Raw genomic sequence first — 26,684 nt, forward strand, 5'->3', positions numbered from 1 at the left:
TGGCAAAGAGCAGATCCTACTCACCGAACCGGAAGTGTGGCCAGACCTGGATAAGTGGAAGAGAGAGTATCCCAAGGTTTTTGGAGGCACCGTGGGCAAGCTTGAAAAGTTCGCGCACAAAATTATCCTCAAGGCAGGCGCCATACCGGTATCTCACAAGGTGAGAAATGTACCGCTAGCAGTGAGAGAGGCGGTGCAAGTAGAGCTACAAGAATTAGAAAGAAGAGGAATAATCGAACCGATCACAGGCGCTGAATGGTTGGCACCGCTGGTAGTTGTTATGAAACCCAGTGGAAAGGTCACGCTATGCGTAGACCTACGTGAATTGAATAAAAACATTGTGGTTGAGAAGTTTCCTTTGCCAAGGATCGAAGAGATGCTGGCCAAAACGAGAGGTATCAAATGGTACTCCTCCATTGACCTAACATCCGCATACCATCAGATCGCTTTGCACCCGGAGAGCAGAAAGTTAACATCATTCATTACCCCCTTCGGGTGCTACCAGTTACACTGTATGCCATTCGGACTAGCTTCGGCGGCTGCGGTGTTTCAGAAATTGATGCACCAACTGTTCAAGAATATGGACGGCATCCAATATTTCCAGGATGATATCCTAGTGATGGGGCGAAACAAGTTAGACCACGATGCAAAACTCACCAAGGTGTTGAGAGTGCTAGAAGGAAAGGCCTCACGGCGGAATGGGGGAAATGCCGCCTGGGCATGGAATCAGTAACTTCCCTGGGTCATGAAATTGGAGTGCAAGGCATCACACCCAAGACTGAAAATGTGAAGGCGATCTGTGAGGCACCCCCGCCCACCAGTAAAGAAGACGTCGGGTCCTTCTTAGGTATGGCGGAATACTACAGTAAATTTGTGCAGCACTTCGCAACAAAGACGCACCGTATGAGGAAACTAACAAGAGAAAGCTCAGTGTTCTGCTGGACGGAAGAAGCACAATGGGAATTCGAGAGCATAAAGAAAGATGTGGTGGGAGCCATACCCTTACAAGGATACGATCCCCAGGGAAGAACGGTACTCACAACAGATGCCAGCGATAAAGGATTGGGGGCAGTGTTGATGCAGGACCGAGGACAGGGAGTGATGGAAACGCTTAGTTTCGCCTCTCGCACATTGAGCGACACAGAAAGAAAATACAGCGTCAATGAAAAGGAGATGCTAGCCGTGGTGTGGGCGATGACAAGATTTAGACAATTCCTGTGGGGTACCCGATTTCAGATGAAAACCGATCACAAACCCTTGGTGAAGGTGCTAACCTCCAGTGTGCACGCAAGTGCCACCCCCAGGATCTCGAAAATGACACTAAAGCTGCTGGAATTTAGGTATGATGTGGAGTACATTCCAGGCAGTCAGAACAGAGTGGCGGACTATCTGAGTAGGTCGGCGGCCATGGAACCAGGAGAAGAAGACCAGGCTGGTGGAGAAGAGATGGTGGCCCTGATGGATGACCAAGAGAAGGTCATCAGCAACCAGGAGTGGAGCGAAGCATACAATGAAGACCCAATCATGCAGTAGGTGAAAAGATGCATAGTACAGGGCTGGCCAGAGAAAAAGCACACCAGTGAAAACCTAAGGATGTACTATGAAGTCAGGGAAGAATTGTCGGTGGACGACCAAGGTGTGTTCGTGTATAGGGGAGACAAGGTCATTCCCCCTGCAGGTGTAGTCGCAAAACTATTGGCGATACTCCATGAAGGCCATCTGGGGATAGTTAAGATGAAGCTGAGAACCAAGCAAGGATTCTGGTGGCCAGGTATGGACCTACGAGCGGAACGATATGTCAGGGAGTGCCCACAGTGCCAGGGGGCAGACAAAACACTCAAGCCACTGCGCTCGGCGCTGGGAAGATTTGACCCCCCACAGAACCCGTGGGAAGAGCTCTCCATCGACGTATTGGGCCCGATACTGGATGGACAAGGTATACAAAAATATGTGTGTGTCCTCATCGACAGATACTCGAATTGGCCTGAAATGAAAGTGGAAGAAGTAATGGACACTGAAACAATTTTAAAGTTCTTGAATGACACTTTTGTGAGAGAGGGTATTCCTAAATCGATCTTAAGCGACAACGGCCCTCAGTTCACTTCAGACAAATGGACCAACTTTATGGAAAGAAATGACATCCTCTCCAAGCACACGTCGATCCATCATCCGGCAGAAAATGGATTGGTAGAGCGTTTTAACCGGGTGGTGATGGGATCGGTGCAAGCAGCGATAGCGAATAACAAGGACTGGGAGAAATAAATATGGCAAATGATATGGGCATACAGGATCACCCCCACAGGAACAGGATATAGTCCATTCCAAATCTTGAGGGGACGTGACCCTTTCACGAAGGACAATCGATTATGGAAGGATAAGACCATATTGAGTAAATGGTCCCCGGCGGTGGTCCAGGCAAACTTAGAGAAAGCACAGGCCATGTACGCAAAGCATTACGACAAGCGTAGAAACGTAAGAGACACAGGCCTAGAGGAAGGTGAATGGGTGCGAGTTAAGTTGGTGACGATGCAAAGAAAAGGGGATAGCAAATACAGTAAACCCTTGCAGGTAAAGGAGGTGTATGACAGAGCTGCCCTGTTGAGTGATGCGAATGTGTGGTCTCAGGACCGCATGGCGAGATGCAACAAAGTTCTACAGTGGAGCCAAGGTGGACGAGAATCAGAAAATACGGAGGAGCCCAGTGCAGGAAATGAACTATTCAATGAAGAGATGGACATGGGGGGAGAAGAATTTGGCGAGGCGCAAAGTAACAGAGGTAGCCCCAGGGTGGAGAAGGAGATGAACATGAGGAGACCAAGGGAGAGCCTGGCCGCGCAGAACAATGGGAGAGAGAGCGCAGAGACTCCTGAGAGAGAGGCCACGGCCGCTCCGGTAAGACTGACCCGCACGGAAAGAGCAGTGGTGAAACCCGCCAGGTTCCAGCACTTTGATATGAGCGGCGGACTGTAAGTCATAAGTTTTCATTGTTTGGAAAAAAGGGAGATATGTAGTGTTAGCGGTCCAGTGTACGCACGTTGCGTCACGAAGTGACGTGCGGCGGCAGCCATCTTAGGAGGTGCGCGCAGCCGCGGGGCAGAAGCGCGAGTGCCGGAGCAAAGAACACAACCGGCTCGGCGCTCTCTGGAACAAGTTATTCAAATAAACAGAGTGACCTCACACAACTGTGTCCTATCGTTATTTGGGGTAATCACAACTTCACAACAGGTTCCTTGCTGTCGGTGCTGACGCGCGCCTTGTTTGTTTTTGAAAGGCAGTAGTCAACAGGCTTCCCTCACGCTTGTTTCTAGACATTCATCTTTCAATTTTTAAACAAATGCTCAAATCCTCTGGCGCTTACTCTTCAAGTTTGTTTACTTTTAGATCAGTAATCACCAAGTTGGCCTCGTGCTAGTTCAAACGTGGATTTGCTTCACAGTACTTTAAATGTAGACAGCAGGCAACCTTCCCTTAACGCTAATCCTTCTGGTATTTCAGGATACAAACGCTCAACAGACAGTTTACTTTAGTTGTTGAAAGGCTTTTCCATTTCACACCGCAGGATGCTTTACTTTAATTGAAAGCCCCTTCAGCGCTGCTTCTACAGTACTGATCTTATTAAAGGTTCCTCTTCACAGGTAATTCTCCATTCACGCTAGAGTAGCGCTGTAGTACTAACAACAGTCAGATTAGTACACATTGAGCCGCTGGTGCCATCACTGCACTTCATCCAACGATATTATATGTTTTATTCTGCTGCTGGTGCATTCATGGTACAAAAGGGGGTGGTGATGGACGGAGCATCTGAATCAATCAAACACTCACACCCAGTCAAAAGATCTGGGTTTAATCCATCACGGTTCTTTAGCCCACTCTGCCACCCCAGTTCAGACATGGCTATATGCAAATCAGTCTGACCCTGTGCTTCATGGGAACAGTCCAGCCCGAACTGCCAAGCCATGTCTTCCCTGGACCAGAAACAAGCTTCCGAGGACCGGTTTCTGGCATTCCAGCCGTCTTCAGCCCGGCTTGTTTGAATCCAGTGGCAAAGTGAGCAAGGGACTCATGTCTGAGCATACCCTGCCACACTTATGGCGGCCAAAAGCGGTACAAAAGGGGGTGGTGATGGAAGGAGCATCTGAATCAATCAAACACTCACACCCAGTCAAAAGATCTGGGTTTAATCCATCACCGTTCTTTAGCCCACTCTGCCACCCCAGTTCAGACATGGCTATATGCAAATCAGTCTGACCCTGTGCCTCATGGGAACAGTCCAGCCCGAACTGCCAAGCCATGTCTTCCCTGGACCGGAAACAAGCTTCCGAGGACCGGTTTCTGGCATTCCAGCCGTCTTCAGCCTGGCTTGCTTGAATCCAGTGGCAAAGTGAGCAAGGGACTCACGTCTGAGCATACCCTGCCACACTTATGGTGGCCAAAAGTGGTACAAAAGGGGGAGGTGATGGACTGAGCATCTGAATCAATCAAACACTCACACCCAGTCAAAAGATCTGGGTTTAATCCATCACCGTTCTTTAGCCCACTCTGCCACCCCAGTTCAGACATGACTATATGCAAATCAGTCTGACCCTGTGCCTCATGGAGACAGTCCAGCCCGAACTGCCAACCCATGTCTTCCCTGGACCAGAAACAAGCTTCCGAGGACCGGTTTCTGGCAATCCAGCCGTCTTCAGCCCGGCTTGCTTGAATCCAGTGGCAAAGTGAGCAAGGGACTCACGTCTGAGCATACCCTGCCACACTTATGGCGGCCAAAAGTCCATCACCACCCCCTTTTGTACCGCTGGTGCATTCATGACGCCCCCACTGCAATACTCTTGTCACTAACCTTAATTTCAGTTATCCATGACAGGTTCCAGACAATTGCAGCCAATTCCAAACATGGTCCATGAATCAACAGCTTCCAAGCACTGTACACAAATGCTCCTTGACTTGATTCTCTTCACTGCCAGAGGTTCTCCAACTAGATCTAACCAGTAGTTAGTATCTTCATAATCATCTTCAGAATTTCATCCTCGTCACCACATTACAAAGTACACTACATAGAATTAGGATAGTAATGTATTTATTACGTTACATGGAGCAACCCCAGGGCATGTCAGCATCTGCCTCAACGGCCCAACCAAGTGATACAACAAACAGCGAGATAAGAAATTAACTAGCTTGGGAGGACTGGAAGACAATGCATTAGGATTGTTCCTATTCCCCCCCCCCAACCCCCATTCACTCCCCTCTTCCAATTCGGGTATATATTGCTTCTTCCTCTCAAAAATGTTTTCTGTCCAAAAATGCCTCGTGAGAGGGAGCTACACATGTGCACAATCTGAAGACAGACACTTTTTTGATATTTTCGTAAGATAATTAAACATCCAGTTTCTGCCTCATTTCTGGTACCCAAGTTTGTGCCCAAAGAAGAACCCAGATGTTTCAAATTTTTTCTCGTAGCCTAAGGAAAAAAATACCAGCAGCATCTGGCTCTTTGCTGGGGCACAGGCAGGTTCCCTGGCAATGAGCCAGATGCTCTTTCGACAGCTCTGGGTGCCAGCAGGAGTCAGACATGCTGTGGCTATTTTCTTAGCCTAGGAAAAATCCAAACCGCGTCTGACTCCTTGCTGGGCACAAACACACTTTGTGTGGGAGATTTGTGACTTTCCATGCAACAGGTAGAGCTGATTTAATTTTCTGTCCCTTCATACAGTAGGAATTGACCCACCTGTATTGCATTTATTCAAAGCCATAATTTCTAAAACTTTTACAACGCATATGACTTTATCACGCATGCCATTATAACGCAAATGCATCTGTGGTACAGTTATATACATTGTAAAAGTGCATTATTAAAACATTAAATATATGTTTGTATATATGTGTATATATATAAATTCTGCCATTCGAATGTGTAACACCATGTGATCAAGGCCTGTGAGAGGCCGAAACGTTATGCTGATGTTTGTTGCTGAATAAATAACAACTCACGGAATACCTGGTCCTGCTGTTTTCTTTAAGGTAGCGTGGCTGATCGTTGCTCCGAGTGCCTTGCTGAGGACCCGTTTGGATATATATATATATATATATATATACACATTTTTTAAATTTAATTGAAACATTTATTTTTTTAAATTGCATTATCTATATTATATTTATTTATTATTTCATTTTAATACCTTTTACACCCTAAAAATTAATCCCACCCTGGTCCCTTTAAATACCCCTGCACCCCATAATCACGCCCGCAGCATTTGTCACGGCCCCAGCGTGTCACGCCCCCAGCGTGCCCCTTCATGCTGCGCAATTGGCGCTTGTATGTACGACTCACATGGCATGAAGGGCGGAACATACCACACGCCCCCAGCGTTTGTCACGCCCCCAGCACACGCCTACGGCAGTTTGAGTCACGCCCCCAGCAAACGCCCACAGCAGAATGCAGACTTGCCCACAAGGGACTACTTTGCTGGCACGGTTCTTTTACCTTTTAAATGTATATGGTGGCCGTCTGCATAGCCTATGTCCTTCTGCTTCAACTGCCCTTTCCAACGCTGTATTGGGTGTTGTGATTGGTGCTGTGGTTACTGAGATTACCCGCCTCAAAGGTTTGGGCTCTCTCTTTATAATATTAGTATGGATATAGGGGACCTAGGGTCAGATGTACAAACATTTTTCTATTTCCAAAGCGACCAAATCTGTGAATTGGGCCGTTTGCCAAGGGCCCAGTTCTGCAATCGGGCCGTTTGCGACCACAAAAATGATTTTCTAAATGTAGAAAATGCCATTCTGTAACTTGGTACCGGATTGTATTTTGTATTTGCAATTCAGTGTTTGGAAGGGGCGTGTTTAGGGCGTCCCTTCCAAATAGCGACTGGGTATGTTATATGTTACTGTTTTTCGGTCGACGTATAGTAAAACTTTACCACACATCCTTCCCCTTTCAGAATGCAAATAACTATTTTTTTAAGAGCTTAGTCCTACTCTTAAAAAATTAAACTTCAAGGTTTCACTATTTTCTTTCTTTTTTTTTTAAATTATTTTTATTAACATGCATCAACATAAACATACAGTAAATGGATTTGACATGGGAGAATACAGTGGTGACAGACTATGATAAAAAATACAGCATAGTGTTCCGTTGGGTGCTATGGAGAAGGGATATCATCGCTGTCGATGCTGTGGGCGGGATACATATATTCCCTCGATAAGAGTTCCATGGGCCCCAAATTTTGGACCATTTGCGGGGGCAACTTCGAGCTACGTAGACAGGCTTTTCCCTGTACATGCACCAATCAAGGTTTTTTTTCCCCGTCTACCATCGTGGGTGCATGTGTGGCTTACCAGAGCTGTGCTATATTTCTTTTGGCTACCATGAGCCCAGTGTAACCCATTGTGTTGTGTGAGTGTTGAGGTCAGTGGGCCTCCAGATGTTTCACTATTTTCTTTTTAAAAGCACCCCATTTTCCTTTATGGAAAACGGGCTTAATTTAATATATATATATATATATATATATATATATATATATATATATATATTACTTTATTACAAAGCAATCAGAGAAATGGTGGTCTGCTGACCTCAGCAGGTCGGTACATATGAAAGAGGGGTCCCAGTACACAGTCTTTTTGACAAAACAAGCAATTCAAAATATTCATGTAGATAAAGACAAACAGAAAAAATACAAACACAAATTAAAACGTTTAACACACTGTTGTTTAATCACAATGTGTAAAAGGAGAGGAAAGCATACATCTTTAGCGTATTCATGTACAATAACATTGGTGCCCCAAAGGAGTGTGAAGATATAGATGTGCACGTGAGGAAATAAGTAATGAGAAAGTTTGTTTGTGAAAGGTAGTGAATTAATCTTTCACTACACAATTCTAATTGGCAGTTGGTAATGGACCACGGCCAACAGGTTGCACACTATGAATGAGCGCTTTATTATTAAAATAAATCATGCTTTTTGCTCATCAACCTGTTTATATATCTGAGATGGCTTTAGCTGGTAATGGGAAGGTAGAAAAGTCAATGTTTCGACCCCAAGGGTGATCCTAGGCAAGTGTAAAGCCTTCGAGCGGGGTCTTCATCAGGACGGGGATGGAAGGGAAGGGGCTTCAGTAATCCTAAAACAATGAAACGCTATAAATATGACAAAAAGGGGAAACTACAGAATAAGATGAAAAAGCCAATGAATGGTCAATAAATCAATTACCATGTCAAATAAACATCACTAAACTGGGCCGACCAACTCTAAAATGGCGGAGGGGGATAGTCTGTAATATATACAACAAGAACGCAATTAATTAATAATGTGCCCAAGAGGGATTAATCATGTAAGGTTACCTATTAAGAATACATGAAGACTCACAGTTAATGGTAACAGAATGCAGTAAATGGATTAGGGATTTCAAAATGATGGCGCTTTTATCTGATGATACTGCATTAGGGAACATTAAAACACACGGAGGGAGCAGCATTAGGAGCAACTAATAACAAGGCAGCAAATACCGAGAGAGAAATCGGAATGAAGTGGGAGACAGAGGCTACTCACTTGGGGTAGGCTTGACATCCTAGAGTCATGTGATGGAAAGGTCACGATGTTCGCCGCAGCCGCGGTCGAGACAAACTCTGGAAGACAGGTAAAAATGCGGGATATTAAAGAAGCTGATCCAGGTAGGATCATAAGCTGGAGGACTGGGTTAATTAAGGGGGAATGTCAGTGGGAGAATGCATACCTGATAAATCAGAAGAACCTTTCTGTCAACACGCGGGGATCTGTGTTCACCCTCCTACGTCGGCAAACGAGTGAGTGACTCTGCTGCCTCTAATAATGAATGTACACGTAGCTTCAGGCACGTGCACGTCGGTTCATGCCGAATGCGTATGTAAATGGTGGAAAGACTACGTTAAGGCATGCCACACAGAAAAGAAAGATATAGGACGGTCCCGTATTCCCAAGATTAAGATTACCCTGTGTCATAAATGAGTATGATTGTGGCGTTCCACAAGGGTCGGCACTAAGCCCTTTACTATCCAACATTTATTTGGCCCCGCTCTTTACATTAATTGCCAACTGGGGGGTCACTGCAATATCTTACGCAGACAACACCCAGTTGGTTTTTCTATACTCAGAAGTGTCAGAGGCAGCCTTTGCCAGCTTTTAGGGCTGTCTCGGGGATGTGGCAACCTGGATGAACACGAATAAATTAAAATTAAACCCGAACAAAACAGAGGTGATCTTTTTCGGGAAAGGTACTCCTCCCGCGGCAGATTTATGGTGGCCCGTGGAGATGGGGCCTGCACCTCTACCCAGCCATTCAGCAAAATATTTTGGTGTTAAATGGGATGACAGTCTATCCTTTTCCTCCCATATTCAGCAGGTGACTGGGTGTTGACCTAGCAAACTGAGGAACCTGCAAAAAATTCTCAAGCTGTTGCCAGAGAAATGTAGGAAAACGGTGATCCATGCCACAATTACTTCTAGGCTGGATTATGCGAATGGCCTATACTTGGATCTCCCGAAATACCTGATCCAGCGCTTGCAAACAGCGCAGAACGCGGCGGCTAGGCTGCTAAAGTGCATACTGTTTAAAGACCACGTTACCCCTCATCTCCGCTCTCTGCACTGGCTGCCGGTGACCAGCAGAATAAAATTTAAGGCTCTTATGCTGGCGTTTCGAGCTTTGCACGGAAACGCTCCACATTATCTAAGATCTCGGCTGCCCAGATACTCCCAGGCCCGCTCTCTCCGTTCGAACTGCCGGGTCCTGCTGCTCAAACCACGAGTGAGAAGGGCTCGACTGGGGGGCCGGACGTTTTCGGTAAATACGGCTCGGCTCTGGAACACTTTGCCTTCGGGCCTCCAGAGCGCCCCCTCGAAATCTAGCTTTAGAAAGCAGTTAAAAACCTGGCTTTTCACACAGGATAGTTAGAGATTCTTTTCTCAGGGTTCTTAGATCTGCTCTGCTCTCACAGCGCCGGGACACCTCCTAGTTGAGGTAGCTGTTCACGCTATACAAAAGTCTGTATTATTATTATTATTATAAAAAGGCATTTAGAAAAACAGGCAATATGGACAATGAGGGCGTGCACCTCTCCACACTTGAGGGTGTAGCGCCCATGGTGACAGTATCCTACTGTGTTATTCAACAAACTTTATTGGCACAATATAATCGAGATTGTAAAATGGGTCACTTAAGAAGAGGCGGTGGGGGGGAATTTAATCTGGAATACACCTTATAGGGGTGAGGCAGCATTTAACAGTTAAATGAGATGCCAAGCATCGAGAGACTTATAATAAATCTAAAACAAGAGCGCACGACACTCGGAAAATGGGGGTGTCGCATACCAATCAATGGTGGTTAAATTATAGAAATAAACATATGTGAACAGACACGCATCTCTCAATCATGATGATGAAAGTGTCACAACATTGTGGTGTATTGACAAAAAATGGCTACAATATGTAAACATATTAGGTTGACATGTCCCTGACTAGGCAGCCCCCATTGTCATGTAGGAAATGTCATGTGGGAAGGTTGGTGGATTATCAAAGAGGTGAAACCTATGTTTACCACAGTGTGGTGACGTGTTATTCAGACAGTGTCGCTAGTTGTGCACGGCTACTTTCCAGTTCGCTGAGGCCATTATTAACGGAATCAAACAGAGTCATCGATTTGGATTCTTGGATGTTAAGAATCATGCTGATATTGCCCCCTCTGGGGCCCAGCGTAACTTTCTCAAGGACAATCCATTTCAGTGTATCAGGAGCATGGCCCAGTCTCTTAAAATGTTCAACCAAAGGTGCCCCTTGTACTTCACACCGTATCCTGCTATAGTGTTTTAATATTCTGAATTTCACATTTTGTTGAGTTTGTCCCACATAAAGCTGATCACAGGCACATTTGATTGCATATATCACATTGACTGAATTGCAGTTTGTGTGCGCTTTTAGAGTAATTTTGCGTTGGTTGTGCTCAAATTCTTTGGATTGTATTGTCATCGGGCAAGCTTTACATGATCCGCACCTATGGTGGCCCAGAACGAGAGGAAGATTCCACAACGACAGTACGGTTGGTTGGTCTGGAGTATCAAGGAATTAATGGACCACTTGATCTTTTATGTTCTTGGCTCATTTGTATGCATGCAGGGGAAGCGCATGTTGTTGGATGTCATCGGAAATGAGTGCCCAATGCTTATTCACGACTTTCTTAATGGCATTGCTTTTTGTAGGAAAAGTTGTAACACAAATCATCCGTTCAGTGTTAGGGTCACTTCTATCTCTTGGTTGAAGCAGGTCCTCTCTTGGGCTGTACCATGCCCGCTTCCTTGCATTTGATGAGTCTTGCAGGATATCCCCGATTTTGTAGACGATTGGTAAGTTCCTCGGATTCTGACATGTAATCTGTTTTACATGAGCAGTTCCTGCGGAGGCGCAGAAACTGCCGAAAGGTAAATTATCCCTCAACCCTCGCGGATGGTGGCTACTGTATTGTAACAAGGAATTCCGTCCCGCCGGCTTTCGGAAGAGAGTAGTTTGAAGTCGACCTTCTTCTTCAAAGATTTTAATATCAAGAAAATCAATATGTTTCTCATGTGATTGTATAGTAAACTTGATATCAGGGCTGTTGGCATTCAGCCACGTGTGGAAGCACTGTAAGTCTGATGTTGTTCCAGTCCAAATCAACAGAACGCCGTCTATGTAGCGAACCCATAGGTCTATGTTTCGGCTGAATGGATTAGAGTTGTTGAATATATAGTGTTCCTCGTAGTCGGCCATGAAGATGATAGCAAGATCTGGGGCAAATGCAGTGTCCATGGCCACTACCTTGGTTTGTAGAAAAAACTCATTTTGAAAAATGAAAACATTTTTCATCATGGCTATTCTCAATAAATCAACAATAAAATCGGTAGGAACAGGAACAGGTGCCATTCTACGGTCAAGGGCTTTTTCCGCAATGCTGGTGTTGAATTTGATATATTTACGTGCATCTACAATCTTATCCACCTCTTGCGACACCACCTCCTCATATGCTAGTATCTTGTTAGTCATGGCATACGTAGGTGGGGAAAACGTGGATGGTTCACGTAAACCTGTCTGTGATGTTCTTTGTTGTGTCGTAGAGTTCCTGAAGTAGTATCTTAGACGGATTTTCCGAAATGAGCTATAAAGTTCGGTTTTCAAGGCAAATTTGTTTGGTGGAGAAGTAGGTACATAAAATAAACCCTTGCTAAGGACTTTGATTTCTTCCTCGTTAAGGTTGTGAGATGAAATGTTAATGACCGGATTGGTTATCAGCGGTAGACTTTCCTCCTTGTCGATATCTCTCCATGGCTCTCTGGTCGAAAGGTTACTTGCTTCTGGGCTTGGCCTCGACCCCCCGTCCCAGTTCGGGTCGCTCTGTGGGCAGCCGCGTGGAAGTCCTCTGGACCAGTTGTTTCCGTGACCTCTCGGTGGTCTCCATGGGGCCTGTCCTAAAAAATGGTATTGAGGGTATTGGGGTGGGTATCCAAATTCTTGATAATTGTACGTTGTACTTGGGCCTGGTTGTTCAGTGTCACTACCAGAGCTATACGAAGAATCAGAAAAAGTAGTAAAATTCTGACGGCCTCGGTAGCCACCTCTAGGTCGGTTGGTGAAACGGCCTTGATTGTCTTGCTTGTAATAGTCAGGTAGTAGATATGGGTACACGCTCTTATTGTCAAAAAGGCGTAGGTTACGTGCCAATTTCTCGAGTTTTTCTGTCTGGGTGTTTACTTCAAAGTCCTTTAAAGTACCCTGTAGGTTGGTCAAAGCATCCTTGGCGTTCGTGAGCGTGGTATCACCAGAAATTTCAGCTTTTAGGGCGGTGATTTCTTTAGTTAGTGCCTGGATTTGTTCTGCTGCGGTCTCTACTTTCAGCACCATGCAGTGCCGGGAGCAGTTGTTCGCAACAATACTAAAGCCCTCCTTAAATTTAGGGACGTCCACAAACATTGCTGGCTCTATCTTTATCTGGCAACTTCGAGCTACGTAGACGGGCTTTTCCCTGTATATGCACCAATCAAGGTCTTTTTTCTCGTCTACCATCGTGGGTGCATGTGTGGCTTACCAGAGCTGTGCTATATTTCTTTTGGCTACCATGAGCCCAGTGTAACCCATTGTGTTGCGTAAGTGTTGAGGTCAGTGGGCTCCCAGATGTTTCACTATTTTCTTTTTAAAAGCACCCCATTTTCCTTTATGGTAAACGGGGTTCATTTACAAAATATATATATACATATATATATTCACAGAAAAAACCATAGGTTATAGTGGATATATAGTTAGGAATTTGCATTTACAAAACCTTGAAAATTCAATGAAAAAACCATAGGTTATAGGCCATATATAGTTAGGAATTAGCATTTACAAAACCTTATTTTACTCGCATAAAACCATTGAAATTCCATATATAGTTAGCTAACTATAAGCGCTAACTATATATCGCGCACCCGCAATCCACTGCTGATGATGTCACATATTACATCATTCATGACATGGTCAGTGACATCACTGATGACATCACTGATTACAACATCCAGTGACTATGTTTCTGTAAAGTTTAAATATGTTTCACATATTGAAGAATGAGTGGATGTATAAGTGTCTGGATGAAGAATTTAGTAGGTGCATGACTGACTGTATGAGTGAGTGATTAAATGTGTCTCACTGAGTGCATGGGTTAGTGACTAAACTGTCTTAATTCGTGCATCAGTATGTTTGTTGTTGTGTAAACTGCTGCTTGTGTTGATCAGTAGCTATAAGAGTAGCCATATGGGTTATTGATTGGTTGCCCAAATATTTGAATGGGAGGCTGAGTGTGTGTGTGGGTGGCTGGGAGGTGCGTGACTCTGTGCATAGATGTGTAAGCAGTTGATTCACTAGGAGTATGAGTTCAAGAGTGCATGTGGAAACAGCTATATGAGCGGTTGACTGTGCATGGGTGTGTTGGTGAGTGAATGGATTTCTCATTGCTACATGTGCAAGTAAGTACGTATGTAAAACACAATACATGTGAGAGTTGAGATATATAAATAACTGAACATAAGAGCCAGTGAATGTGTGAGTGGCTGTATCGATCACTGTGAGCTTGTATCAGGGATTATATAAGAGAGTAAATATGTGTTATTATATGTTTGAATAAGTAAGATGTGTATAACTGTATAGTTGAGGAAATGGAGGTGTGATTGATTCTTTGCATGACTGACTAGGTGTGTGAGTAAGTCCATGGATGAGTGACAGTCTGTGAGTGTCTGTTTATACTGAGTGTATGTAAGGTTATATTAGAGTCTGAAGAGGTTCATTGTATTATCACATGAGTGATGTGATCAGTGATGACAAATGAGATGTCATCAGTGATGTCATTTGAGTTGTCATCAGTGATGTCATTTGAGATGTCATCATTGATATCATTTGAGTTGTCATCAGTGATGTCATTTGAGATGTCATCAGTGATGTCATCAGTGATGTCACTGACCATGTCATGAATGATGTAATATGTGACATCATCAGCAGTGGATTGCGGGTGCGCGATATATAGTTAGCGCTTATAGTTAGCTAACTATATATGGAATTTCAATGGTTTTATGCGAGTAAAATAAGGTTTTGTAAATGCTAATTCCTAACTATATATGGCCTATAACCTATGGTTTTTTCATTGAATTTTCAAGGTTTTGTAAATGCAAATTCCTAACTATATATCCACTATAACCTATGGTTTTTTCTGTGAATTTCATTGGTTTTTTAATAGCAAATATGAAAAGCTTTAAAATGTCAAGTACGTGATAGATAAAAACATTTTCGTATTTATGCACGCTGATGTGCTTTGAACGCTGCCCCCCCCCCTCCCCTCTTTTGCCTTTGTTAGTACTCTCTCTTTGCAGATACAGAAGGGCAGTTAACGCAGGCCTTTACCCCCGTTGTAATCCGTCGTACCTCCTTGTCTCTCCATTTGATTGATTGTTGTCCAAGCATTTACTGTTTTAGAATTGGTTCTCTTTGGATCATTCTCTATTTACAAACAAGCACAAAGTCGCAATACTCTGTTTAGTCTTTGCAGATAGTGAAAAATCGTGTAAAAAAATAAAAGTAATCGAGCAAAATCAGTAGGCCACTAATTGGATCTCTTTTTGACCTCGCTAAAATAGAAATATTAGGAACAACCCTTCTTGAGAAATACGAAAATAGTGAGATGAACTGAGCTCCACACCATGAGGGCTGCAAGACAGCTCGGCTCCATCACCCATCCCGCACAAAATAATGACAAACCCTATGCAAATATTAAAAATATAGACAACACACCAGCAAAGAAATAGGGTAAAACATTTTATTAAAAAACTATTTACATAACGTTGGTTTATAAGATGATGTCAGTAGTGGACCGATGTGTGAATAGATCGAAAACAGCACAAGGCTCCAAGATCCGGATAGCAAGCTCCTGGATGTTGGGTGCCATAGTTTAGAGTTCTGAATTTCAGCCTTTTTCAATGCCTGTGCTTTGTTGAATCAAAATGGCGGTTTGACACAAAGCTGACTCAAGCGTTGTTACTGATGCTATGCAGACCAAAACTGGTTTTCAGTTTGTACATTTTTCTAGATTTTTCAATCCAAGTTTGGTTGACTTTGTAGAACGATGGCTTCAGATTTTCAACATACGGTGTGGTGGCGCTGACTGGGAGGGGGCGCTTCGCTCCTGCCCCCTCCCCAAGTAAGATTTTCATACGTGAAAGTACGTTAATGGTTTTGGTCCCCGAGATGCTTCGATGTCACTACCATTCTCAAATAGCATAAGTTCTGGATGTTGGGTGCCATAGTTAAGAGTTCTGAGCAGCGCTTGTAACACTGTCTGAAGCTTATTTCCTCCTACTGCAGCTTCACTATTCTCAAAGTAAGTGAGTGTCGTTTGTGGACCTGACTGCATTAGAAAACAATATGATATGTTACCTTCCTAAACAGCTTGACGGAGGCCCCTGAGGGGCGCTGTGATGGCCATGGACTCGGAGAAGACGCTTGGCTCCGACACCCTCCCCAAGTCTTATAGCACTGGTGTAGCCTGAGATCGCCCCCGACATAGGCGGCCGGCTCCCGGGGTCCGGCGGTACTTTTTGCCTTTTGATGACTCTTCAATTCTGGACCTTGTCCCACAATCCGTTTGACCTGAAGACAAGCTGTAGTGAGGCGCCCCTTTATCGTTTTAGTTGCCATTCCGCCCGCTTTTGCTACACTGTGCCTCTTCCGCCATTCAGCTGTTTTCCGCCCGCTCTTGCGACTACAGCGTCTCGCTCACCATGTAGTTGAGATGCGCCCGCTCTAGCGGTGCAGCGATAGGCGGCTGCCACAGGACTCTCAAAATGGCGGCCGGCTCTTCGGTTTTGGGCCTGGTCCACTAAAATGGCCCTGGGACACCTTGGAACTCGGACGCTTGTCTGCTAGGGCTTGGATCCCATTCTCGAAAAGCGTCCCCTCAGCCGTGAAGATTCTACAAAAGTCATGGGGGCCTCCGACTCCCGCAGGCTTCTGGTGGGGAGCGGCTGCCATGATTGCTCGTGGAATGGCCACGACGGAGCTACGAGATGGTAGTGGTCTCATGCTGACGCCAGCTTTAGTCTGAAACATCCAGAAACACTGTAGACTACCAATTCGATCAGTTCCGGTAGCGCCCCAACATGACCCGGAAGAGAAGAACTTGCCCTCCCCTCTTTGACTGATGGTTCTTGTTGCCTGTCCCCTCTGTTGTCATTTAACAGAACTTTTTGGACTACTGAAAGGGGTTGTGTTCTGAACGCTGGTTGGTGGAGACATTTAGACTATATTCTTGACCTACGTTGTCGCGTAATGCGTTTTATGACACGCCGCGTTAGCGCACCCGGAAGTGATCCGAGGCGCGGCGCGCAGCGCGTAACGTAAGCATAACAGGTCATGTGACTTGTTAATAAAACTTTTCATTGGTTCATTTTACTTTTGTTAATTTAATGATGAAAAGCTTGGTCATATGACCTAAAAATTACGCTTTTTATTATTTTCGAACAATATTTTTTTTTCAAACATATGTTATAATATTCCAGGCTAATGTACTTTCCCGGAAAATTTACAACTGTCTGGCAAGTAAAATATATTCCTTTTTCGAGAAAAAGGGCGTTTCTTCCTTCCATGACGGAGCCGTTGAGTAAAAGAGATTCGGCCTGCTGTCTTAGTCGCCGATGCGCCTGATTATCAGATTCTTATCGATCACTTTATGTTGCAGACATGAAAAACACAACTGCCCTTGACCATTTATCTTTACTGCGTTCCTACATATTATACCTTTTATCCGTCATGTAATTGGACTGCTTTATTTCACTTGCCTTTTACTGATTCGAAAACAGTCACTAAAAGTAAAAACTTTACAAATGAAAATACTACTACCGTGTTTTGTTTTAAAAACCTTTATTGTGAAAATGTCAGTATACAAATACGGGCCTATAACCACGTGGGCCGGCCACGGAGCAAACTCAAATCGTATATGATGAGGAGACATTTACACTGTAGAAGAACGTAACGAGCGGGCCATTAGGTGACAAGAACAAAGGTGTCTAACAGTTGCGGAATCGGTGGACGTACATTTTGTAATTAAAATACGACAGGGCCACTTACAATAACATTTTCTAGATATACATTTGCGGGCAAAGAGTTACGAGTCCCATTTATACCGGCGCCATTTTGGGCGAGGCCGGGCAGGTCCAAGATATAGTCAAAATGTCTCCACCAACCATCGGCCAGACCAGAACCCCTTTCGGCCCTTTATGCTACAAGATGGTGTCTTCCATTCAGAAAATATTGGTGGCAGCATTTTGAAAGGAAACAGAAACAGCCGTTCTCCTAGTGAGTTTCACATTGTTACATTTAGGAAGAATGTTGAAGAGTAGTATGTGGAAAATCTGAAGCCATTTTTCTACAAACTCTCAATCAGACTTGGATGGAAAAAAAAACCTGAAGAATGTACAAACTGAAAACCAATTTTTGTCTGTATAGCACCAACAGTAACGCTTGAGTCAGCTTTGTGTCAAGCCGCCATTTTCATTCAATCAATAGCGTCCCCCTGCACACATTCAGGGACCTGGTCGTGTCTTTAGATGAAACGCATTGTAGGAAAAGAAGCAGAAAGGAAAAGGAAAAAAGTTCCGCCGGACCTAGTGAAGCTGCAGCAGGTGCAAATAAGCTTCAGACAGTCTTACAAGCACTGCTCAGAACTCTCAACTGAGGCACTCAACATCCAGGACTTGCCATTCGGATCTTAGCGCCTTGTATTTTTGTTTTGTTCTTGATGGAGGGGAAACAACAAAAAACAGGCATTGAAAACGGCTCAACTGGAGCAAAAAAAAAATTACTTCTTGGGTGCATTAGGGCATTTATGATTTTCGAATGCCGTATTCATCATGTTGATGCTCATGTTGCCATAGGACAGCATAGCACCACAGTGTATACAAGTTAACTTCATATGTTCAGATGAGGCAGGTGGCATATTTAGCATTCACCTTCTTTGATCCAGGAGGGATGGAGAAAAACTGCCAGATGAAACTTGAAACTTGGCCATCCAGATCTCGGCGCGTTCGACTCACTGTACCGCAACAGTGACCGCAACTCAGCTGGACACGCCGTCTTTCGGCGCAGCATTGTAGGATGGCCACACCAGTGCGGCAATTTGCTAGACACCACCTCGGTGCCATCCGGATCTCGGCGCGTTCGAGTCACTGTACCGCAACAGTGACCGCAATTCAGCTGGACACGCCGTCTTTCGGCGCAGCATTGTAGGATGGCCACACCAGTGCGGCAATTTGCTGGACACCACCTCGGTGCCATCCGGATCTCGGTGCGTTCGAGTCACTGTACCGCAACAGTGACCGCAACTCAGCTGGATACGCCGTCTTTCGGCGCAGCATTGTAGGATGGCCACACCAGTGCGGCAATTTGCTGGACACCACCTCGGTGCCATCCGGATCTCGACGCGTTGTGCTGCCTTCGGCCTATTCGCACATCGGTCCGCTACTGACAGTGACCGCAACTCAGCTGGACACGCCGTCTTTCGGCGCAGCATTGTAGGATGGCCACACCAGTGCGGCAATTTGCTGGACACCACATCGGTGCCATCCGCATCTCGACGCGTTGTGCTGCCTTCGGCCTATTCGCACATCGGTCCGCTACTGACAGTGACCGCAACTCAGCTGGACACGCCGTCTTTCGGCGCAGCATTGTAGGATGGCCACACCAGTGCGGCAATTTGCTGGACACCACCTCGGTGACATCCGGATCTCGACGCGTTGTGCTGCCTTCGGCCTATTCGCACATCGGTCCGCTACTGACGCCGCCTCACGTGCCAACGGATTTTCTACGCTTTTTGTAGCCCTATGCCGCAGAACAGGTCATGTGACTTGTTTATAAAACTTTTCATTGGTTCATTTTACTTTTGGTTTCCTAAAGATGGAAGGCTTGGTCATATGACCTAAAAATAACACTTTTCATTGGTTTAGAACATTTTTTTTCCCAAACGATGAAAGCCCCACCTTGTTTCTGGATCATTCAGACTGAAGCTGGCGTCAGCATGAGAGCACCACCATCTCGTGGCTCCGTCGTGGTCATTCCGCGAGCAATCATGGCAGCCGCTCCCCACCGGAAGCCTGCGGGAGTCGGGGGCCCCCAAGACTTTTATACAATCTTCACGGCTGAGGGGACGCTTTTCGAGAATGGAGCCCAAGCCCTAGCAGGCAAGCGTCCGACTTCCAAGGTGTCCCAGGGCCATTTCAGTGGACCAGGCCCAAAACCGAAGAGCCGTCCGCCATTTTGACAGCCATGTGGCAGCCGCCTATCGCTGCACTGCAAGAGTGGGAGCAACTCCACAACATGGTGAGCGAGACGCTGTGGCCGCAAGAGCGAGCGCAACTCAGCTAGATGGCCGCCACCTGGGGAGGCCCGTTCACGCCGCCTCCCCCCCCCCCCCCCCCGGGCCGCCGCACGCCAATTTTCGGAGCAGCATTGTAGGATACCAAAACCAGTGCGGCAGTTTACTGGACATCACCTGGGTGCCTGTCGTACATGTTGTGTCAGCCATGTGACACTGGACACAGACCGCTACTGACGAGGCCTCCCCCCGCACCACCCGGGACGCCCCACGCTGTTTTTCTGTGCTGCATTGTAGGATCCCTAAACCAGTGCGGCACCCAGGCGACATCACCTGGGTGCCGTCCAGAACTCTGCACGTTGTGCTGCCTTGGGACTATTCGCACAACAGACCGCTACTGACGAGGCCTCCCCCCGCCCCACCCGGGACACCCCACGCCAATTTTCGGAGCAGCATTGTAGGATCCCTAAACCAGTGCGGCACCCAGGCGACATCACCTGGGTGCCGTCCAGAACTCTGCACGTTGTGCTGCCTTGGGACTATTCGCACAAAAGACAGCTTCTAACCATTGTTGCTTTTTGTGTTAATAAATGTTTAAATGTTTTTAGTTTTTGTTCTGTTCATTATCGTTAAAAGTTAATAAAGTTTTATAACCTTACTTTGTTGGAGTGTTATCTATTTTTTGAAAAACGGGTGAATGGGGCCTTGAATCGGGTTATTGTCATGTGTGGGCTTTGGAAGTGTGCTGCTGCAGGATCGGACATTTCAAACTCAAATGCACGTTCTTTTTCTTACCTTTCCGAAGCATGGAGCGCAATAGCAAGCAGAGAAAGGGTGATGCACGTGTTGAACACTACCTGACCTGGCAAGTTGCTGGCAGTGCCCCCCCGCCCGCTCCTGAAAGAGGGCACACACACACCGCCGCCCCGAGTACTTCAGAAATCTTTAAAAGACCATGCGCTTGTTCATGAGGCTTAAATGGTTTATCACCTCTTCTAGAACCCCTACATCGACCCTCTGACGTTTCATGGAAAAATTACCATGTAACACAATACCAAGCCCTATCAGCTGAAACCCCCAAGGAATCGTGGGGCATATTAGCAAGGGGGTTTATCTCCGCTTTTTTGGCTTTAAAAACCATGAAAGCGGAGATAAAATTATTTCCCTATTATCAAGCTGTCGCTAACACCAGTTAGTGACACCTAAAAGGAGATAGCGACCATCTTGGGCCCGGCTTTGCATGTCAGTGATACTTATCACTAATGACATGCAAAGTGGCGTGCCAAGATGTTAGCGACTGGAAACAGTCCCTAACATCGCTACCTTCTATTACCAACTTTTGGAGATATTCGCACTAAGCGCGAATATCTCCAAAAGCTAACACCTGCCCTGAGCAGGTCTTAGCCATGTTATCCAATGGGAGGTGGATAACATGGCTAAGAGCATTAGGTCGATAATACATGAATATCGCTGACTTTTCTGCGATAATAGCAAGGTTTATCTGCGATAAAAATCGCCGATGTGCGGCGATAATTTTTGTCTCTAAACAAGTTATAGACAAAAATTATCGCTAGTTGTTAGTAATATGCCCCCGGGTTTTTGCTTGCAGAAATCGGGAGGCGGGAGACTAGCACTGAAATCAGTACTCACACGCCTGAATCAGGAGAATTGGCATGTCTGAATTCTCTACAGCTGGGGCCATAAACTACATCCGCAGGGGTAGGTGATAGCCTGGGACCAGCCTAGCATCTAAAATGGCTGCCGTGCACGACAAAATTGTGGCATTCGAAAAAAGGCAAGATGGCGCAGCCGCTGGAAGAGATATATCAACATATATCAGCCTCCTCAGCCACCCTCAGGAAACATAGGGGATTAGGATATGTCTCCCGCACCCCCTTATACCTAGTACTTTAATTAACGAAGCACAAAATGGCGAATTCCCGTTTCGCTACCAGTTTGCGGCCCAGTTCGCGGCCCGTGAAGCGCTTCTACCGTGAAAAATCATTTTTTTTTTATTTTCCCCACGGGACCCTTTAATAACCCCAACAACATTCCTAGGGGGTCAAGAGGGGGATACCTTGCCCCCTTTCATTAAATTCCCCCTTAGTTTTTCACCTTTTCTTCTCTCTCGATCCTACCGAGAGACAAGATGGCGGCCGCTCCGGACTGTCACGCAGCAAAAAAAAAAAAAAAGCTCACGCACAGCCGCTGGAAGAGATGTATCAACATATATCAGCCTCCTCACCCACCCTCAGGAAACATAGGGGATTAGGATACGTCTCCCGTACCCACTTATAACTAGTAATTTAATTTACGAAGCACAAAATGGCGAATTCCCGTTTCGCTACCAGTTCGCGGCCGCGCTTCTACCGTGAAAAATCATTTTTTTTTTATTTTCCCCACGGGACCCTTTAATAACCCCAACAACATTCCTAGGAGGTCAAGAGGGGGATACCTTGCCCCCTTTCATTAAATTCCCCCTTCGTTTTCCACCTCTTCTTCTCTCTCGATCCTACCGAGAGACAAGATGGCGTCCGCTCCGGACTGTTTAGAATGTTGACAGACACCGGAGAGCCAATCAGCTTTCTGCGCGCAAAGTTCCGATAAGCGAAAAGTAAGCGGACCGGATCGCTGCCCAGAGCGCTGTTACAGATATATATCTTGGTTTGAACGTTAATTTCTCAAAAACTACTGGAGCACATATATTGAGACCTAGCAAAGGCACATCGGGCTAACAGTCCCTACAATTTTGCCAAGTTTCGTGCAAATCCATTCAGCCGTTCGAGCTAAAAGTGAGTCCAACCGCCCTATGGAAAACTCAATGCAAAAAACGCGTTTTGGGACCCCCCTTTTTTCTCAGCCCCCCCTTGACGAAACCCCACCAAATTTTCAGGAGCTGCTCAGAAACAAAATGTGCCATTTTCCTGAAAATTTCAGCCGATTCCATCCACAAACGCCAAAGTTATTAGACATAGAATTTTCAAAAGTCCCATAGGGAATTTATCCTAACTATATATACCTACTGGCGAACGCCAGTAGGTAATATATATATATATATATATATATATATATATATATATATATATATATATATATATATATATTACTTTATTAAAAAGCAATCAGAGAAATGGTGGTCTGCTGACCTCAGCAGGTCACCATCCCTGTGATGGCAGTGATTCCTACCTCATTTATATTCACGAGGGAAGCAGTGGAAGGGCTGGTGCGAGACAACACTGGGACTGGAGCCAACCCCAATTGTTTGGAAGAGATATCTGAAATCAGTATCCTCATTTCATTATCCTTCACCATACCTTCATCACACCACAAAGGGTGGGGCGTATGTTCCCCAGGGTGTCCACCGCCTGCCTCCGATGCAATACTCAGGACGCTGTATTCCTACATATGCTCTGGCGCTGCGCTGTGGTCATCGGATTCTGGGAGGATGTGTTGCCGTAGGTGGGTGGCCTAGCTGGGGTGCCCCCTCCTCTCGACCCCCTACAGACCCTGTTGGATGTGCACCCTGCATGGAAAACTTAAACAGTTTAATGAACCTGGCCCTAGTGTTGGGCAAGCATGGGGTCGCCATGGCATGAAAGTCCAGAGTGACCCCATGGCTGCAGTGGTGGAGCGCTGACCTGTTGCAGCGGGCCAGAGCAGAAGTGAGTGAGGTCCACCGTGTGGTGCCACATGACGAGGGAGGCTATGACAAATGGGATAGTTTTATTGAAAAGTTAGAAGACAAGTCGGACACGTGGTCCCGTAGGGGGGGGACTTGCACCACTATTTATAATAATGTGACTGTTGCAGTGCGGCTGATGGCTGGCTGTGGAGGGCGGGTTCACCATGGTCTGCTTTGGCTGCTGAGGCTGTAGTGCCAGAGTGGACTCCTGCTTTGTTAAGGATGGATCCGACCCCCGGACGGTACTTGTGTCAAATGCAGTCTGTCAATCTAAGCTCTGGTAAACCTGTGATACAATGCTTCGTGAGTCCCTGGTCCTCTAGTCGATCAATAACTGATTGCTTGCTGCGTTTCTTTGTATTGTTTCGAAAAATGCATACAGATCATTAAAAAAATGCACTCACCTGCCTCAGCCATTGAGGTGAAGGTGCTGAGCTGTCCAATCCCCGTGGAGGCCGAAGAAGGTTAGACTTGCATCTCATGTTGGGAGAGAGGGAACCATGAAGAGAGCTTCACTTCACCTGTGTATTCAGCTGAAAGTATATTAAAATACTATTTATTTGCTCTCCTGGCGTATCTTGGACCTGTCCCAGTTTGTGCAATGCAGCAGTTGGTTTTGGGTGATTCTCTTGGCAGTGATTTTGATTGCACCATATCAGGTGCTTTGCAGGAATAAACAAGCTGCTCTTGGGGCTGCTGTGCGGGCTTCTGAAAGATGCTTTGGTTGAAGATGGGCGCTTACAGTGCCTGTGCTTCTGGGCCCCTCAGGGCAGTAAAGTGACCCGTGCAACACACGTGCTTCAGAGGCTGATGGCGCTTGAGATGGGAGTCCAGCCCTTTTCCTCTGTGTGTAAAGGGAAGCTTGATTCTCTGCTAAGCGCCAGAAGTCCTTTGAGTGGTAGTTGCACTTCAGATTTCAATACCTATGTGATCAGCGGTGTTATTGAATGCTTAATGTGCCTGCCTTGTGCTGGAACACCTTCAGCAAGAGTCGGTGCCTGCCTCCTTGCTCAGGTCTTTGAAGGGAGCGGCGTTGGTGAGGCGGCTGGGCACTGTATGGATGCTTGGCGGCACTTGCTTGTGCATTGTTCCCCCTGAGTTTCACCAATAATCAATCTACACTGACTTATCCTAGATCCAGGCGAGATGCATCAACTTCAGAACTGCACCTGCTCCTCTGCGCAGGGATCCAGTAGTTTTCCTGGGTGAGGTTCAGGCGGCTGGCATGAGGTGGGGTGGGCAGTGTACCCTTGAGTGCACTGTAGGATTAATGATGCGTCTTTGGTTGGCTTCTAACTCCTCCTTGGCTGCTTCATATTCTTTGGCTGCTGCACGTTAAAGGTTGTGTAGTTTACCAGAGGGCCTCAGCTTCTCTTGAATGCCAACCCTTTTTCATTTCCACATGCTCCTGACTCCAAAATATTCAGTGGCATTGACAGCCCACCCAGATTTCCAAGTCATAATACTGCTACTCTCCACCGTGAAAGTGTCGTTTTGTCAATGGACGATACAGTGGGATATAGGAATAATTTTCTTTTTTTCTTTTTAGGAGTCAAGTTTGAAATTGAAGCAAAAAAATTAGAAGATATCCAAGATCGCCGCAAATTGGCTGTGGGGTTCGGCGGAGCCACGGTGGTCAGCTGGGAGGACAAACCCGTATGAAGCTGCCATCTCGGAGCCAGCTGCTGGGGGAGCTTCTGCCTTTACGTCTTGTGCTATCTTTTTTTTTAGGGGGAGGTGCTCAGGAGGAGAGTTTAACATCTTGTCAGGTAGTTCTTCTGCTCCTAATCTGTCCCTGCCCTTTGCTTGTTAAGAGCTTAATGTCCGATTCCAATTGAACCCCCCTAAAGCTAAAGTCAGTCTGTAAGTGATTGCTGTCCAAACCATTTGCTAAACCTGAAGTTTAGTATAAAATCTACAAATTACTCTATCTGTGGTTTTCCACAGGGTTGACAAGTAACAACTGGCGCCTTCTTAAATTCCATATCTTAATTTGTTTTGCACATTACACTTTTTTAATGAAGTGTTGTATCCATTCTGCTTAAGGTACACATTCCTTTGTTTTGTGGAACGACTGAATTTTTGGCTTCGACAGTTTGCAAAGAATCTTAGCACATCCCTATAGCATCTGTACTGGCTGGGGTCTTCCCAAGAGCATTTCAAGTTTTTATTGTTGTTTTTTTATGAGCCAAGAGCTCATTCCCTCAGTTCAACTTCCTTCTCCTCATCCCATTAACCCATGCAGTGCAACTTTGCATAGTGGCAGAATCTAGGGGCAGTCAACCCCCCTGAATTGCTTTCACACGAACAACACCCTTAAGTCTCACCCATCAATGGACAATGACTCCTTGCGAGAAGGAGAAAGCACTTTCCATCATCTGTTGTATCAGTGCTCAAAATTAACTTGATTAAAAAACCATCTGGTTATTTGTGTGCATTAATGTATGGCTTGCATAGCGAGACATTCTTATCTTGGCGGTTCTTTCATTTGTAGGGCTGCATCCCTTGCGATGTGTTCATCATAAATGTTGGAATGGGGTTCCTGATTGTGATATTAATAATGAAGCAGCAGCAATGGCTCAACTTTGAATAAAATTATTAACGCAAAAAGTAGTTTCCTTCCTTCTGGCATGGTGTGTTGGTAGGGTTGGGAGGGAGGTGTTGGACTGTGTTTGTCGTGTTTTGAGTAGCATTTGTAAATGGTGCACTTCAGGAATGCATGCCCAGTGCCCTTGATAAGTCCTCCTAGAATGAAATTTCCATACAGCATCACCAAGGATATCAGCGGTGAGTGATAAAACTTCTGCCAGTAGTTATCAAGGTTTTGCGTTGCCCTTGCGCCACTCAAAGGGATGCAAGGGCGATGCAAACACCAAATGAGATTTACCAAGCCACGCAAGTCCACCATGCATGGCCCTGTGTGGCAAGATAAATCTTGAGTAACTCAAGGCTGTGCAAATCGCTGCCTTGATTCACTCAGCAGGAGTGCCATGGGTGGGTCGCGGGTGTTCCCACCCATGCACCAATGCCTTCTGACTAATTCCCATATTTAACAGCCCTGGCAGACCTGGGAATGCATCAGAACTGTTGGCCTCCCAACCAGAGGCGC

General features: G+C 45.8%; 1 protein-coding gene across 1 annotated transcript in view; it reads left to right on the plus strand.

Moving 5' to 3' along the window:
* Positions 1-26,185, plus strand: part of LOC147678957 (cofilin-1-like) — a 53,521-nt gene extending 27,336 nt beyond the window's left edge. The window contains exon 4 of the mRNA XM_086942691.1: positions 25,125-26,185. Coding sequence (XP_086798817.1) covers positions 25,125-25,237 — 113 coding nt within the window. The 3' untranslated portion in view covers positions 25,238-26,185. The remainder of the gene's footprint in view (positions 1-25,124) is intronic.
* The last annotated feature ends 499 nt before the right edge of the window (positions 26,186-26,684 follow it).

The sequence above is a fragment of the Lissotriton vulgaris genome, chromosome 11 (assembly GCF_964263255.1).
Source record: "Lissotriton vulgaris chromosome 11, aLisVul1.2, whole genome shotgun sequence".
Classification (NCBI taxonomy): Eukaryota; Metazoa; Chordata; class Amphibia; order Caudata; family Salamandridae; genus Lissotriton; species Lissotriton vulgaris.